The 17,469-nt window shown below is 40.1% G+C and overlaps 1 protein-coding gene across 5 annotated transcripts in view; it reads left to right on the forward strand.

Annotated features, from left to right (window-relative positions):
* Positions 1–17,469, forward strand: part of TNIK (TRAF2 and NCK interacting kinase) — a 414,101-nt gene that overhangs the window by 252,752 nt on the left and 143,880 nt on the right. For all 5 annotated transcript variants that reach the window (XM_072618473.1, XM_072618475.1, XM_072618476.1 and 2 more), the window contains exon 8: positions 13,480–13,534. In XM_072618473.1, coding sequence (XP_072474574.1) covers positions 13,480–13,534 — 55 coding nt within the window. The remainder of the gene's footprint in view (positions 1–13,479; positions 13,535–17,469) is intronic.

Below are 17,469 nucleotides of genomic sequence, written 5' to 3' on the forward strand. Positions count from 1 at the left end.
CTCTCAATTTCCTAATCTGCAAATTGAGGGTTGTAATAACAGCTACTTCTCAAGGTTGTTGTGAGGATCAAATGAGATAATATTTGTCAAGTATTTTGCAAACTTTAACATAGTATATAAAGATACTACTACCACTACTACTACTACTACTACTACTACTACTACTACTTCTACTCCTACCACCAGCCAGGCTATCCATCTGTTATTTCTCATTCTTGGCTCCATTCATCCAGATATCTGTCATGTTACCTTTTGCTCATGTCTTCTCTTGGAACGCACTGTAGCTCACTGATGTCTGCCAGGCATGTGTCCCTCCATTGACCTCCTTTTAGGGTTCTTCAGAAATCACTGGGCACCATGATTAGCACTGACCTCACACTTGTTGTTGTCTCAAATGAGACAATATATGCAAAACATAGTGTGCTAACATTTGAATGTTTTATACGTGTTGTTCTTGTTATTCATAGGGTTATACTCAAACTGGGGTAATATATTTTTAAGATATCCATGTGTATTTTTAAAATCACCCATAATATTTGATTGCTTATTTAGAAAAATTCTTTAAACATTTCTGGCTTGTCTTTTCTTTCCTCTAAATCTAGCTTTTGCTCTGTCCTCACAGTATTGAAAAACATTTCCATTTCATTTATCATTCATATTTATGGCAAGCAATCTTGGCAGTTTTTTCCCTTTCTTTTCATATTCAGTTTACACTAAATTATGAATGCATTGTCTTCTGTCGTCTCCCAACTTAAAATAGTCAGAGTCAAGCATCCCTAGTATTATATAAAGTCTCATTGCAAAGGGCCTTATTATCAAATTACTTTTCATAGAGGAGAGATAGGGTGTGAGCAGCTTCCATATGATGCCAAAAGCATGTTGTATATTGGAGGGGTCAGCTGAAATTCAGTGACCCTCTCTTGGCTTTATGTTGCAAACTGAGAAGCTGCTAATAATAACTCTCGCAGTATCCCAATAGAGGGATGAGATCCACCACCTTCACCAAAGCATGCAAAAGAGTAGACTTTTTGCCTCCGCTTCTTCTGTCTCCTGAGGCTGATTGCCTAGGCACTAATTACACAGTCTTGGATGTCTCCAGCATTGTTTACCATCATGAATAGCAACTGGGCTTGGGGATATTGTGTTTCGATGTGGGTCGAAGGTCATCCAGAAAATCTGGGGCCAATGGAGTCCAGTAGAGCAGCTTCTCCCCAACAGTTTTTCATGGCACTAGAAATCTTTGAAGAGGCAGGCTGACTGCTCACTAAATAACCTTGGGCAAGACATTCAACTTTCTTTACAGGCTTCATGTTGTTGCTATTTAGTCATTTTTCAGTCATGTCTGACTCTTTGTGGGATTTTCTTGGCAAAGATACTGGAGTGCTTTGCCATGTCCTTTTCCAGCTTGTTTTACAGATGGGGAAACTGAGGTAAAAAGGGTTTAGTGACTTGCCCATCTAGTGTCTGAGGCCAGATTTGAACTCGGAAGAGGAGTCTACCTGACTGCAATCCTGGAATTCTATAGGATGGCAGGATTCAGTTCAATTAAACAAGAATTTATTAAATACCCACTGTTCTAAGCACTGTGGATACAAAACCCTGAACCAACTCCCAATCTCGTCAGAGAGTACCACATGTACCACAGATAAATAACTACCAAGTTAATACAAAATAACTTTGGGGAAGACGTTAAGATCGGCAACAACGGAGATCATTAGGAGTGACCCGATGTAGGAGGGGGTGCCTAAGGTGATCTAGACAGGATTCAGAGAACTGGAGGTGAGCTTGACTCAGAAAGGAGCTTAGGACTAACTCATCCAGTAAACCCTCCTCATTTTACACTTCATCTTCACAAATAGCATCACTCCCTCCCTTTTTACAAGTGAAGAAACTGAGACCTAGAACTTGTACTCTCTGTTGTTTGCTGGAGACAACCAAAAGCTGATAGGGACCTTGGAAGTCATCATCATTAAATCATGGGCCTCAGAGTTCATTGTCCTCAGTGAGGCCCAGAGATGCTATTTCTTTCTTAGGGCTGTACAACCATTATGTATTAGAGACGGAGCTACAACCTAATCTTCCATGCGTCGTGAAATGCTGCCACTTTCCTGCCTTAAAAGCTGGTCCTGAAAACACACATTTAGCCTCCCCAGGCCTAGTATTAAATCAGAATAAGGTCCCATCATAATTGAAATTGAGTCAGGAAAACACAAACTTTTCAGTCTTCATGATGGGTCTCTCAGGGCAATGACAGATCTCAGTCTCTTTGGAGGAAAAGAAGCTATAAAGGCCGCCATATTCTGTATTTCAAATGTCTTTCTTCCTTCAAACTTAGCCTATAGGAGAATTTTACTAGGGTATAATGGAAAACACTGGGATGGCGTAAAAATTCATCTCCTGTTAAAACAAATGTGGTTTCTTTAAACTACTAAGGAGAAGCAACAGCTCAAGTATTTCAACTTAAATCCCTGTGACCTATCCTGCTTCACGCCCAGGACCCAGGTTCTAAATTGTGTCTCCTTTAGGTATATGTTACCATTCTTCTAGCAATGACATGCTCAGCAGTGACCAGCAGCTGTCGATGTCTGTTGGCTGCTCGCAAAATCCCTTGGGAGGCTGTAGGTCAGCTAAACAAAGCCTTTCACCCTTCTCAGAGCACAAGTGGCTGTGGCCTCTGTAGTGGAAGTTTTGTGACTTCTCAATCCAGCAGAGAATTGCACCCCCCCCCAAAAAAAACCAACTTCCTTTTGGACAAGTTCAGTAGAGACGGTAAAGTAGATGAGATCATGAAGAGTAGCAGAAAAGCAGAGTGGAAAAGGATGGGCTTGGTCCTAGTCACAGAAGACTTGAAATTATCTTAAATCTTAAGAATTCTTTGTTATATCATGACATTGTCAAAGGGAACACATCCAGGATGGTGACAGACTGTGAACCTATTGCAAATGAAGACTGATCAAAAGAGCTGGGGCTATATAGAGTTAGCTAGACAAGATGATAGATGGCATGCTGGGCCTAGAATCAAGAAGGTCTGAGTTCTAATCCAACCTTGGACACCTACTATCTGTGTGACCCTGTACAAGTTACTTCACTGCCCCCTACCTCAATTTCCTCATCTATAACATGGAGAGAATTTGATCTCTTCCTCATAAGGTTATTATGAGGATCAAATGAGATAACATAGAGAACTTGGGAAAATTTAAAGCTTTATCTACATATTAAATGTAATCATTTTATTAATGTTTCCATTCAGCTCTTGGCAGGAGCATTCTGTTATACTCTCAGAAGCCAGAGAATTGGCCCTCTTTGGGCTAGAACAGGGTTCTCAATGGGAATGGAAACTCTCCAACGACCCCTCCCAAAATCCCTTGCTGCACTTTCTTGCCTTATTTGCTAAAAGGGGTTTTCTGAGCCACAAATAATTGGAAACCTGTTGGCTATTTCTTGAAACCCTGAGAGCCAAAGGGTTTTCCTTTGAAGTCACGACAGGTATGATTTGCAATTTGGGATTTCATGGTGGGTATGGGGTATGACGAGGCTCTCGAAGGATTTGGACAAAGTGTCTCTCAAGATTACAACAAATGCCAAGATTCCATAAAAGGCAATAAAGCCTCTGGAGGCATCATCCTTCGAAGATTAGCAAAGCCATTGGCCAAGCTCATGGTTATTTACTGGCAGCAGGCAGCGCCTGCTATAGCGAGGGGACCACAAACAGCCCGCCCCAAATCTACCCTATTATCAGGCAATAACATGAAAAATTTCATTTGTCTGGTGTGCTCATTTCCCCCTAGAGGTCTTTCTCTTTCTCATTTCCTGACAGCCTGTCAAAACACTTCAAGTCAACGGAAAGGTTTCATTTCCCTGATAAGTATGTGGGACAAAAATGAAAGCTTTCCCTTTTGATGATAAATGTTCAAAAGAATCTAAATTAATAATAAAAAACACTTCATAATTCAATTCCGAGGCTCCTTTATTTGGGGGTATGTTTATGTATTTTTAAATTTTGTATTTCATTAGAATCCTAGATCCTGAAGTAGTAGGAACCTCAAAGGCAATCTAGGCCAACCCCATTGTTTTACAAATCAAGAAACTGAGGCTCAGGACAGGAAAATATTTTTCCAAGGTGTGAGTATCAGAGACAGGATTTGAATGCAAATCCTCTGACCCCAGAGCCAATGCTCCTTCTGGTATACCACTGACTTAGAACTAAAAGGGTTCGTTATTTAGGAAATGCCTCATGGAGTGATAGATAGAACGCTAGGCTCAAAGTCAGTAAGATTTGGGGTCAAATCCCTCCTCAGGCTAATTGTGGGACTGTCAAGCCCCTTAATTTCTCTTTGCCCCATCTGTAAAATGAATTTAATAAAAGCACCAGCTTTTCAGAGAGGTTGGGATGACCAAATGAGATCATATATGTAGAGCACTTTAAAGATGCTTTAGTAGAGAGAATTTTTTCATCTCGGAGTTCCCTGGGATCCTGAGATCTCACCAATAGTTCCATCTGCTCAAATGAGAAAATATAGATAAAGAAATTTGCAAAATGTAAGCATCATATACATTTATCATCATTCTCATCACCATCATTCTCCCATTCCATTTTTTGTGGTGCTATAATAAGAACAGACAGCGTTGTTTGCAAATTGCTTTACATGCCTTATACACAAATTGCCTTGTGGGGTTGGATCCCCACAACCACTCCATGAATTAGGTCCTATAATTAATTATCTCATTTCACATATATAAAGACTAAAGCCAACAAGAATGTCTTGCCCAGGGTCTCACAGCTTCTAAGTGTCTTGGTTAGGACTGGAATTTAGGTCTTTCTGATAATGACTTTGTCCTCTAATTATAGATGATTGTATATCTAGCTAGCTAGTTATATATGTACTCACTCATATAGGTATATATTTGTGTGCATGTATTTTTAGATATGAACACTTACATTATGTATGTATGTATGTATATATTGTATGGGTAACGAGGTGGTGCAGTGGATAAAGCACCAGGCCTGGAGTCAGAAAGACCCAAGTTCAGATCTAGTCTCAGACACTTACTAGCTGCATGACCCTGGGCAAGTCACTTAACCCTGTTTGCCTCAGTTTTCTTATCGGTAAAAGGATCTGAAGAAGAAAATGGTGAACCACTCCATTATCTTTGCCAAGAAACCTCAGAAAAAGGGGTCATGAAGAGTGACATGACTAAGAATGACTGAACAGTAATACATGTGTGCATGTGTATATGCATGTACCTGAAAGCACTCATTTATACATACATCTAAACATATACGTAGGTATGCAAGCATGTCATAAGGTTTACAGAATGGTTTATATACTTGTCTCAGTTGATAACTGATGACCCGGTAAGATGATGGGCATCGCAGGAGTTATTATTCCAATTTGACAGAGGGAGAAATTAAAAGTTCAGTGACCTGGGCCTCATCATACATCAGGTGAGTGTCAGAATCAGGATTCGAACACAGGCCTTCTTTCTTGAATCTAAATGAAAAGCCCTTTCCCATATGCCATGTTCCATCTTGTTTAACGACTTTAAACCTCGGTTTCTATAGTGTAGATTCTGGATAATAATCCCTGTCCTGCTTACATCATAGGGCTGTTAGGAGGATCAAATAGCATCACGGGTTGAGAGCTAAAGGGACCCCTAGTGACCACATCTGGCATTGTATCTATGAGTGCACTGATACCTTAGGAGGCTAAGTCAGTTATTCCAAATCACACAGGTCCTCTTCCTCCAGAGGGAGACATCCTTCTGCTGCACCATACAGCCTTTCCAGTGTGTATCTAATCTTTGGGAAGATTAAACACCAATAGGAGTTGTGAGGTGTTGGAACTTAGGTCCTCCACAAGCAATATAATATACCCACACCCACATTCTCCAAGTCTACTCTTAAATGTCTCCTTTAAGCAAATGCCTCGCCCTTTCCACTCTCCCTGGAACCTGGCATGCAGGCAAGCTTCAGATTTTGTTAAAAATTCATAAATAAATAATGAGTCAGGTTACAAAAGTGAGTTTCCCAGAGATTAATTAGAGAGGCAGTATGGTATAACAGAAAGGTACTAGACTTGAGGTCAAGAAGTACTGAATTCAAATCCCATCTGAGAAACTGTATAACCCTGGACAAGTCACTGAATGTCTCTGAACCATAGTTTCCTCATCTATAAAACGGGGCTAATAATAACACCTAGTTCTTAGGGTTTTGTGGGGATAAAAATTATTATAATCTTTGTAAAGATCTTTGTAAAATTTCATAGTATTCTCTAAATATTATTATTATGTGATCCTGGGAAGGTGAGTTAGTCTTTACTTGCTTCAGTTTCCTCAATTTTAAAATGGGTGAGTTGGACTTGATGGTTCCTTAGGATCCCTTTCAGCTCTGTCTGTAATCCCATGATGGTATATGATCACTTGAAAGATCACTGGGCTTCATGTCTAGAGATCTGGGTTCAAGTCTTTGATCTGAAACTTATAAGCTGAGTCACAATGGACAAGTCTTTCTCTCTTTTGGGGACAGTTTCAACACAACAATAAAAATGATAACTTATGCTTCACTTTAGAAGAGCTATTGTTAGGACAATACTATACAAAGACAAGTTTGTGTTGTTATGTAGCTTGTCACTGATCAATTGTTTTCAGTCACGACCCCATTTAGGGTTTTCTTGCCAAAGATACTGGAATAGTTTGCCATTTCCTTCTCCAGCTCATTTTTACAGATGAGGAAACTGAGGCAAACAGTGTTAAGTGATTTGCCTAGGGTCACCCAACTAGTAAGTATCTGAAACCAGATTTGAATTCAGGTCTTCTTGACTCCAGACCAGGCACACTGTCTACAGCCACAATCAATTTATAACACAAGGATAGGTTCTTACTCATCAGCATCCTTCATTACTTCCCATGGTGAGTAGAGGTGCCAAGTCTTGTAAAGGAATGCAAGCTGTCATTAGGATTAACTTAAGTAAAGCATGCTCAAGCTAATGAAAACTGCAGAGAATTCTGATAACATATAAGGAAGAGAGTAAAGTGGACGCCTTTGGGATAGAGCATTCCTCTACATCTGAGGTCTCCAGTAGGAGCTGCATGACCCCTTATCCGGAATACAGGAGAGGGCATTCTTGAACTAGACTACTGGCATCCATTCCGGCTAGACAGTTCTATGAATCTTCTGACTTTGGACTGTCTTGACTGCAAGATCTGTTTATCCTATCCCTCTCTTCCCTTAGCATAGATGATCAAGACTTGATTATGTTCTCAAGAAGTATCAGGATTTTATTCTGTTACAATTTTTTAAAGAAAGATTGACAATGTTTATTTTAGCACAAGTCAAGACAAGTGAAGAATTCAACTGGCATTTCTTAGCACTCTTGTGCCAGGCACTGGGGATATGAAAGCAAGCAAAAAGAAAGCTAGTGCTTGACATCCAAGAGCTTACTGAAAGGCAGTAGGGGAAGAGAAGATGTACCTACCCTCGATGTAGTGAAGTCTAGGGAATGAAGCATGACTGGACTGGGTCCTTCCTCAAAATGGAACTTCCAGGAGAAACTTACCATTGAGAGAAGGTAGCTAACTGGGTCAGAAGGAGAGGGCAGCTGAGGCACGGTGGCAAAGTTCATTGGATGTCAGTGACCAAAAAAGTCAAGGCATTATTGCTCAAGGCATTTGGCAACAGGATGCAAATTAAGCACTGATTTTCATCTTGCCTTAATGAGTGACCAGAATGCATCATTGAATTCCATATACCTCTATTTTTGGTAAAATATGGTTATCTCTATCTCCATGACTTCATGATCTATACAGTCTTTGGATTTCCACCTAGAAGGATCTTAGCCCCCTCATTATATAGATGGGGAAACTAAGGAAATAAAATTATTAGTAACCTAGAAAAGTAAAGTGTGTATCATACATAGAACTTAGCCATCCCTCCCCAGTACACCAAGAACAACTCTGGAATCCTCTTCATATGACAAAATCATATTTCATTACATTTACATATCAGAATCTGTTTAGCTCTTCACTAAATGATGCTTCAGAGTTGGATTTGAGGTCAATTATATGGTAGCTTCTGGTTGGATCCCCCATCCAATCTCTTCTCTTACATGCCAAACCATTTTGACATGTGAAATTGCCAGCAAAAGTGTCCAAAAGAAGAAGCAGATCAAGGACATTGAATTAAACAGCGAGGAATGAATATTCCCCACTTGTCTCCTGTAGAGTACTGTTCTTAACTCCCTATTAACAACTTTGTCTTTGCAAAACACCTGGAGCTCCACATATAAGTCTCTCATGGCAGAGTGTTGGCATGGGAACAAAGAGTGTTGGAAGAGAGTATTGTGACTTCTCCTTTGCTCTTTGTAGAGAGCACTTTGGTTTCCACTTGGCACGGGAACAAGATGGTAACCAGAGCTAAGAACTCAGTTACCATTTTGTCTTCTTTTTTTTCTCTCTGGATAGCTACCCTGCCTTCTCCAATCCTGTACCTCATTCTTCACGAGACTTTCCCCAGTGCCTTTCAAAATGCACAGCCTTCTGAGGGATGTGATTCCCAAAAAGAGGATGAGATTCATGTCTATGGTCACACCTCTTTAAATCCTTTGACTATTCACTTGAAATTAATGAGATGTAGTGAGCTAGATGAACTTTCTCAGGCTAATTGGTTTAGCAGATGGTATGTGAAACATCTCATGCTACCATTTATGATGGAATTTTTCAACAAAGGGCCTGTGGAAAGTCATTACAGTAACAGCAACATTGTGGAATGCCCAACTTTGATAGACTTAGTTCTTGTCAGCAATACGATGATCTAAGACAATTTCAAGACTCATGGTAGAAAATGCTGTCCACATCCAGAGAAGGAGCTGTGCAGTCTGAATTGCAGATCAAAGCATACTGTTTTCTCTTTTTTGTTTTTGTTTTTTTCTTTCTCATGGTTTCTCCCTTTTGTTCTGATTCCTCTTTCACAACATGACTAAGGTGGAAATATGTTTAATATGATTGTACATGTATAACCTATATCAGATCACATGCTGTGTTGGGGAGGGGGTAGAGAGGGATGAGGAAAAATTTGGAACTCAAAATCTTATAAAAATGATGTTGAGAACTAAATACAAATAAGTAAATTTTTTAAAAATAAGGAATTGAACACTTAATTTTTTTAAAAAGGAAGTCATTATGCTGAATTGATCAACGAGCATTTTGCAATCCCCTATCATGAGCCAGATGCTAGGATAGGTGCTAGAGGATACGAGCAGAAAATTCTGCCAGACCTCACCCATCAAAGAGATTCTGTCCTATTAATGATAAAACTCAGTACCACATGCCTCATGAAAACTTACTATGTACTAGTGCCCTGCAATATGTGACTCCTACACAGACAAAGCTCCAGGACCCCAGACATTAGGCTGACATTACATGGTTTTGTTAAATTAAATAAAGATTACAAGAGTTGCATTAGGAAAGAGTCCAAGATTCATTCATTGGTGTCTCTCCTTTTGGCATTGGTGTTCGCAGTAGAGTAGGCAACTTTTCTTCCTCATACCTGCATCATCTCAACCCAAAAGGAACAATCCTTTTAGCTTTGTTCAAGCTGGATCTCGTCTTGCTGCCAGCTGGCCACCCACCAAGTGAGAAGATGCATATTGGGCTATGCCTCCACTGAGGCACTGGAATTTGTCTGTGTTGTGTTTGTAATGTGCACACTGCTAAGCTATTAATCATGCCACAGACTAACCTGCACAGTGCTGCTGGAATAATGAATTACCCATCTTCTGCCCAAAAGGAGTCACACCATGGCCACTAAGGAAACTTATCTCTCCCTGACTCATTCTCCATCTTGTTCTTCCTTCATGCCTTTCTCTTCTCCCAGGAGCCATCTTACCACTCTTAATTGGAGCATTTTCTCCCATATTTAAGTTCCAAAGTATCTCTGGGATTCACTCATGGATTCAAAGGCTTAAACAAGACACATCAAGGGCGTTTCTTGCTTCCTAGTGCAAGCAGATGAGCATTGCTTGCAAATGACTTTGGGTGTGTGGCCAGGAATATCAATGCTGCTTTTGAAAAATGAGATAATATCAGGGAAAATAATCCTAAGTATGATAGAAAATGGAGTTCTCAACAAAACCTCAGCATCTGCACACATCCAGGTGGTTGTACAAATGTCATGCAGACATTTAGAAAGATTTTCCTTTTGGTTTAAAGAGGAGTGCGTTGTGTGCTGACATTGTGCTAAAGACTAAGAATGCAAAGAGGGTAATGAAACAACTGCTGCCCCCAAGGGTCTTACATCATAGTGGAAGAAGACAACATATATGTATGTATGTATGTATATATGTATATACACATATATATACATATATAAATATATGTTTGTATGTGTATGTATATATACATATACAAATATACATATGCATATATGCAATATACATATGCAAGGAAATACAGAATCATGATGATGCTATATTATAAAAAAATTAAAGAAAGAGACAAAGGCTCAACTCTTAAAAAATATTGAAAGCTATTATTTTTTTTGGTAGCAAAGAATTGGAAATTAAGGCATTGCCCATCATTTGGTGAAAAGCTAAACAAATTCTGATATGTAAATGTAATGAATAAGATTTTGCCATTAAATGAAGAAATGATAGTTTCAAGAAACCTGGGAATGCTTGTAGGAGCTGATGCAGATTGAAGTTAAGAGTGAGATCTCTTTCTACAGTGACAGTCACATTTTAAAGGCAAACACCTCTGAAAGACTTGAGGACTCTTGTTAATGCAAAGACCAACAACCACAAGTCCAGAGGACCAGTAATAAAGCGGTTACTTCCTCTCATGAGAGGGGATAGACTTTCTGGTGCAAAAGAAGCTATCCATTTGGGGGTACACCTAATGTGAGAATTTACTTGCTTGGCCGCATATTTGTGCATATTTGTGACTAGGAGCAGGTAGCAATAAGGAGAGAAAATAAATGCTCATTAATTGAAAACTATTTTTAACTTTTTAAAAGTTACTACAAAGTAATTTTAGAAGGAAGCCTCTAATAAAAAGGAGAATGGGTCGGAAAAGACCTCATGTAGGAGGTGACTCTTGAGCTGAGCTTGGGATTCTAAGGGATGAATAGAGGTATGGAGGAAGTATATTCTAGGAGTGGGCAAAGACACTGAGATGGGAGATGGAATCTTGTGTGTGAGGAACAGGGAAAAGTCCCTTTTGACTGGACCATAGAGTGAGTGAAGGGGAGTAATGTATAATATATTTGGAAAATCAAGCTCTCAAGGAAGCTTTAAATGTCAGATTATGAGAGAGTATTGGAAGCGGCAGAGTGGGGGTAGAGGGGACCATTCTAGGGGCAATAGGAAACCTTCGGAACTTTTCGAGTAGCGGAAAATCATGGAGTGTCCTGTGTTTTAGGAATATCACTTCAGCAGCTGTTATGTAGACAAGATTAGAGAGGGGAGAATTATGGGGCTCCGAACTGGTTCTTCTCCCTCATATGTTCGCCTTCCCAAATAGCCCAGAACCTGGCCAGGGGCAGTTACTGCTTTGTGCTTATCAGTTACTTATAAAGGTTTAAGATTCTACATGGTATATTGTGCTTAACATTGGAAAGTCCCACCTGGAAATTGGCAGCAACTGCATATCTCCTCTCCGTGGCATCAGACTAGTGAACAACTTTGATAGCAAGTCCATCTTACTCAGAACAAAAATTCCTGGTTTCAGGTGACAATGCAAGTCTGTTTTTGGAGAAGCAGAGATAATGAGAAGCAGCAAGTAGGATACAGAACCTTTGACCTTTTAATTACCATGTCTGGAATCATTCCAGCTGAATAGCTGATGAGATTTGATGGCTGTTAAATGGTGGCTGGGTAGTGTCAGTATGTTGTCTCAAGTTCCTGATCAATCAGTCAGTCAATCAAAGAGTTTCTATTAAGCACCAGCTTGGATTGGGCTTTGTGCTAGGGATACACATACCACCTCCCCAACCAAATCAAATAATGCTTCCCTCAAGGAACTCCCCTTCTAACAGGGGAGATAGAAAGATATAAAGTATACGCAGAAGAAATATATAGATACAAGATAACTCATAGGAATAGCACTAGCTTCTGGATGTATCAGGAAAGGCATTACATGGAAGGTACCGGTGAGTTGAGCTTCGAAAGAAATTAAGGATGCTCACTGCTTTTTACTTGTACCCTCCCCTCCAATAGAACCTCAATAATTCACAAGGATACTCTGCATGTGTGTAGATACAACTGTACCTCAATGTTTCAAGTTCAGTTCATTAAGCTCATCCAGGTACATGTTGGAATTAAAGATACATTTCTACAAGTATGAAATACAAAGATAAAAATGAGGTACATAGAGAATAAAGGAAAAGTATATACAAAAGAAAGAGCAGTCACATCAGCGAAAGGAGAATCCAGAAAGGGCTCCTGCAAGAGGTAGTGGCTCCTGGGCTGAGCATGGAAGGGAACAAGGGCTCCAAGGCAGAAATAATGAGGAAGAGAATTCCAAAAATGCAGGACAGAGGCAGAAATATTTGAGGAAAGGCAGGAAGGCCAATTTGAACATGAAGTATGTGGAAAGGAGGAATGGGCAACTAGCTTAGAAAGGTATCCTGAAGTCAGATTTTGAAAGACTTTTTAGTCAGGCTGAGGGGTTTGGAGAGGTTGTCTCAAAAGTCTTAGTGTAATTTTAAGTTATTGGAGTTTAAAACTTCAATGAGACTTTTAGATGAATCTGTGTTAAAGGGTCTAACGACAATAGAGAGCCACTGGGCCTCCTTGGAAAAATAGATCACAGCAAAATGCTGCTATTAATTTAGCAAAACTATAAAATAAATGGTTTTGTTGGTCACCATAGCATCTACGTCCTTTGAAAGCCAGAAATCCATCTATGTGTAAGGCGCATTCCTTATTCAGTCTAGAGTCTTTGACATCCTTGGATCTTTTTGACATGGATTTGTTCTAACAACAAACCACCAAGGTCTAGAGGGATGGACGCCCTGCAGGGATAGAGGCTGTTTCTTTTTTTGTCTTTGCATCTTTACCTCAGTAGGCTTGTCTTAAAAGTTTGTGTAATTGAGTTGCCTATTTACTGGACCAGATTTAGTTCTAGCAGGGACCTCTGAGATAGTCTAGTCTGACTCCCTCATTTTTCAGATTAGGGACTGGGCCCAGGTCCTGGCCAGGGTCATACAGGTAATAAGGAGCAGAATTGAGATTTAAACTCTACTGTGTCGTCAGATTCACATGTGGATTTGGAGAAGTCTTGATATAACTCCGTGTACCTTTCCAGGATCCTCACCCTGGGCTCCCCAAGTTGGGAGAATCATGTGTTGAGAAAAAAAAGGGAAACTGTTTTTGATAAGAAAGTTTAAATGGCCCTAGAAGCCACAGTCCAAAACAGTGACCAGTATTAACAAAACTCCTGATTGGATTAATTTATGCCCATGTTTATTTCTTCCCTCTCTTACAGAGTGACTTGTGGTCTTTGGGAATCACAGCCATTGAAATGGCAGAAGGTGCCCCCCGTAAGTAAGGAAGTCTCAGCTGGGCAGGGTGGGGGGCAAAGGGGGAAGGGAAGCATCTGTGACTGAGTTAATGGTGGAAGGCTGCCAAGAGTTACAATGGGCATTTCTTCTGGTACAGTGAGCTGTGTATGGCACCAAGTTGGCATGCTGGGATTGCAAAATTAAAGTTACACCCAGCAGAAGCTTGTTCATTGCTGGCTGGTATGAAGATTTCTTTCTTTAGCAGACAGAGGAAGAGAAAGAGACTGATGGAGACAGTGACAGAAACACTGGCAGACAGAGGGGCTGGTGGTGACAGAAAAGCAGACGTAAACCAATGAAGGCCAAAAGAGAGATGGAAAGAGACATGGGGACAGAGAGAGGTGGTGAGAGAGTGACAGATAGGCACAATGATGGAGACAAAGATAGATGAAGTATTGGAGACACAGGTACAGACAGACTGGTGGAGAGAGACAAAGATGGAAGAACAGGGAAAGAGAGACAGAGAGATGGAAGTAAAGGTGGGGGAGAGAGAGAAAGAGAGAGAACAAGAGAGAGGGAAAGAGGGAGAAAGAGAGCACAAGAGAGGGAGAGAGAGAGCACAAGAGAGAGGGAGAGGGAGAAGGAAGTATAGGTGAGAAAGAGACATGCACACATACATAGAGAGAGATAAAAGTACAGGCAGAGAGGAGGGGAAGAGAGGGAGATAGAGACGGAGAGAGAGAGAGACTGATGGAGACGTAAAGAGATGGAGACAACCAGAAACCAATGAAAGTCAAGAGAGAGAGAAAGAGAAAGACAGATAGAGACAATGATGGAGTGTGATGGGGACATAGACTAATGGAGACACAAAGAAAGGGAGATAGAACCTGATGGAGACAAAGAAAGAGAGACCCAAAATGAGGAGAGTGATTGAGACATGTGTGGAGTGATGAAGACACGGAAGGAGATAGAAATTGATGGCAACAACGTGCAGGACCAACTGATAGAGACAGAGATGAAGACATAGACAGGGCCTTTGGAAAGCAAAGATATGGAGACAAAGAGAGACAAAGACTGATGGAAAAACAGAGCCCAATAGAAACCCCAAAATGGCAACAGGAACTTATAGAGCCAGAGAGATGGTGGCAGAGACAGAGACAGGAAAATATGAAAAAAGAGGGAGAACAAAGGAAAATAAAATTCCAGGACACCAGTTGTTCTCTGTAAAAATTTAACCTCTGGATTATTCTTGAGCCAACCTTCTGCCCAACAGGAGAAGTATCTTTAAATACACAAGGATCAAATAATAAAGATTTTAACTTACAACTCAAACCAATATAAAAGGTAGACTTGAAGACTGGTCTTATTGACACACTCAAGCTTCATTGTTTCCATCCATATTAGGTACTAGTTTTGAGATTTCCCACTTGTATTAGAGTCAAGGTGGACAGCTCCATGTCTGGTGTAAGACTCTCCCTTCATCAGGACCTCTGGTGTTTGTACTACAAACTGTAACTACTTCTCTTTTCCCACCTTAAGACAAATGGAGAGAATTGGCTGTCTCTCACATCAGACTGTTTATTAGAATGATTCTGGTTTTGGTTTTTCCTCCAAAATTGTCTCCTTATGACTTCATCTAAAGTTGATAGACCCAACTGGCTACAGAGTTGACTCTGCCAGTCACTACCCAATACTTAGAATTGCCCAGTCCATATATTATTGGCCTAGCTATAATTGATATGGGTACTTCACAACTGGTATAATATTTAAAGGACCTATGCCAATTGTTTTTGTTCAATAATTTCAGTCATATTGAATTCTTTGTGACCTCTTTAGAGTTTTCTTGGCAAAGTTTGCCATTTCCTTCTATAGCTCATTTTACAGATAAGAAAACTGAGGCAAATAGGGTTAAGTGGTTTGCCCAGGGTTGGATAACTAGTATCAGAGGTCAGATTTGAACTTAGGAAGATAAATCTTCCTGACTCCAGGCCCAGCACTTTTTTCCACTGTGCCACCTAGCTACCCTATAATGCCAAAAGCATCTAAAAAGTACAAAATCACACACTATGTAGCTAGCACCCAAGCCTTAGCATCATTCTTGATAAGAAGCTATATTGGACTAAAGGAAAACTTTTGCCCATAGAATCTTGATTGTCACTTCTAGGCAAAAATGTTCACAGTCCTGAGGTAGAAAAGATAAATGTGAAAAATCCCAGAATTTTAGGGCTGTCAGAAACCTCAGTGGTCATTTCAGTGTAGTTCAGCCCATATCCAAAATGAGTCCTGATACCTGACAAAGGATCGTCCAGTCTCTGCTTAATTACTAGACAATTGTTTAGGAAGACAGACATGGTTAGGACAGTGACCTTGAACCATGTGACCACCAAAAGGCAGAGGACCTGGATTTGAATCTCACCACTGTCACTTTCTACCTATTTAACAGATGTCCTCTTTGGGCCTGTTTCCTCTTAAATCAAATGAAGTAATTGAACTAAATGTTTTCTAATATCCTTTCCATCTCAAAACTATAATACTTAATGAGTTTGGCTGGATGAGGTAACCAACTTGAGTAAAAACAAATTTCGCTGGAAAGTAGTTTCCTATTTAGGAATTAAGATACTTCTCTAGCTTGGCTCTTTAGCTATCATCCTCAATTTGCCATGCTTTGGGGGGCTTCCTGTTTCCCAGCTGAACCTTTAGCTTCGAGTCATGAAGTTTTCAGAATGACCATTTAGACCTTGCCTGACATGGCTCCAGTTGCAATAATATCCCCCAAAGCAGTGTTCCGCCATCTTCATTCTAATGCTTTACCCCTCCACCCCTTCCACCAAAGACCATGTAGATGATAGCATATTTGGATGGGCCTCACAATCCCAAAATTGCAACCCACATCCCACCGATCTTCCCATCCTCATGAAGAGGCTTCCAATGTGGAATAATCCAACAACAATTTAATACGACAAGCCAAGTACATATTAATTGCCGACTATGTGGAAGGCCCATAGATTCAAATGTTCTCCATGAATTGTCATTTTTCTTGAGATTGGATTAATAAATGGAAATCTGATCTTGAATTTAAGCAAGGACATCATGATGATAATATTAATAGAGGAGATTTATATGGCACTTTAAGATTTACAAAGCACTTTCTGGAAATTATCTCATTTGAGACACTATAAGACATAGCACTGTATAGGAGATAGATAGCCAAGCTTGACATCAGGAAGACCTGGATTCAAGACCTGCCTTGACTTTGTGACTCTGGATAAGTGACTGGATGTCCATTTTGCTAAGCAACTTTCTATAACTATAAACTGCAGAGTAGGTTCCCATTTTCAATTGGTATAAGACATTTCCCATATGAACAAAATCAGAGGACTGGTCTAAAAAACCACCAATACCTTGCGAGTAGAAGTCTACAGGTATTTTATTTTCCATTTTGATTGGTTAGTTGTTGTCCTTTCTTGAAGAGGACCAAAATGACATCTGTATGAGAAAACAGACAGTGAAATTTATATGACTTTCCTAGAGGTCATAGTGCTAGGGTTAGAAGCTGGAATTTAAATCACAGTCATCCTGAATTAATTCAGTTCAACAAATGTTAAACATTTGCTATGTGCCAGGTTTTAGGGAAGCAAAAAGAGAAAATGAAAAATAGATTCTACTCTCAAGAAGCTTATATTCCATGAAGGAACCATAGCACATACACAGATAAGTAAATTCAATATGTTACATGGCTCTGTCATTGTGGGAGAGAGGGATTTGGGGGGTCACTTGGATCCTACTGATATTCCATAAGAATGAAGCAGTGCCCCCACACAAATGCTGAGAGTTAGATGCATTTGCTAACAAGAGTCAGACTTTTATGCAGTGACAAATTGAGCCCCCATCTCTCTTGTATCTCTTAGACTAGAGGCTCAGTGACTGCTCATAACAGATGACAGAACTCAGCTTCTTTAAACAGAAGTTTTATT

Source organism: Notamacropus eugenii, chromosome 6 (genome assembly GCF_028372415.1).
Source record: "Notamacropus eugenii isolate mMacEug1 chromosome 6, mMacEug1.pri_v2, whole genome shotgun sequence".
Classification (NCBI taxonomy): Eukaryota; Metazoa; Chordata; class Mammalia; order Diprotodontia; family Macropodidae; genus Notamacropus; species Notamacropus eugenii.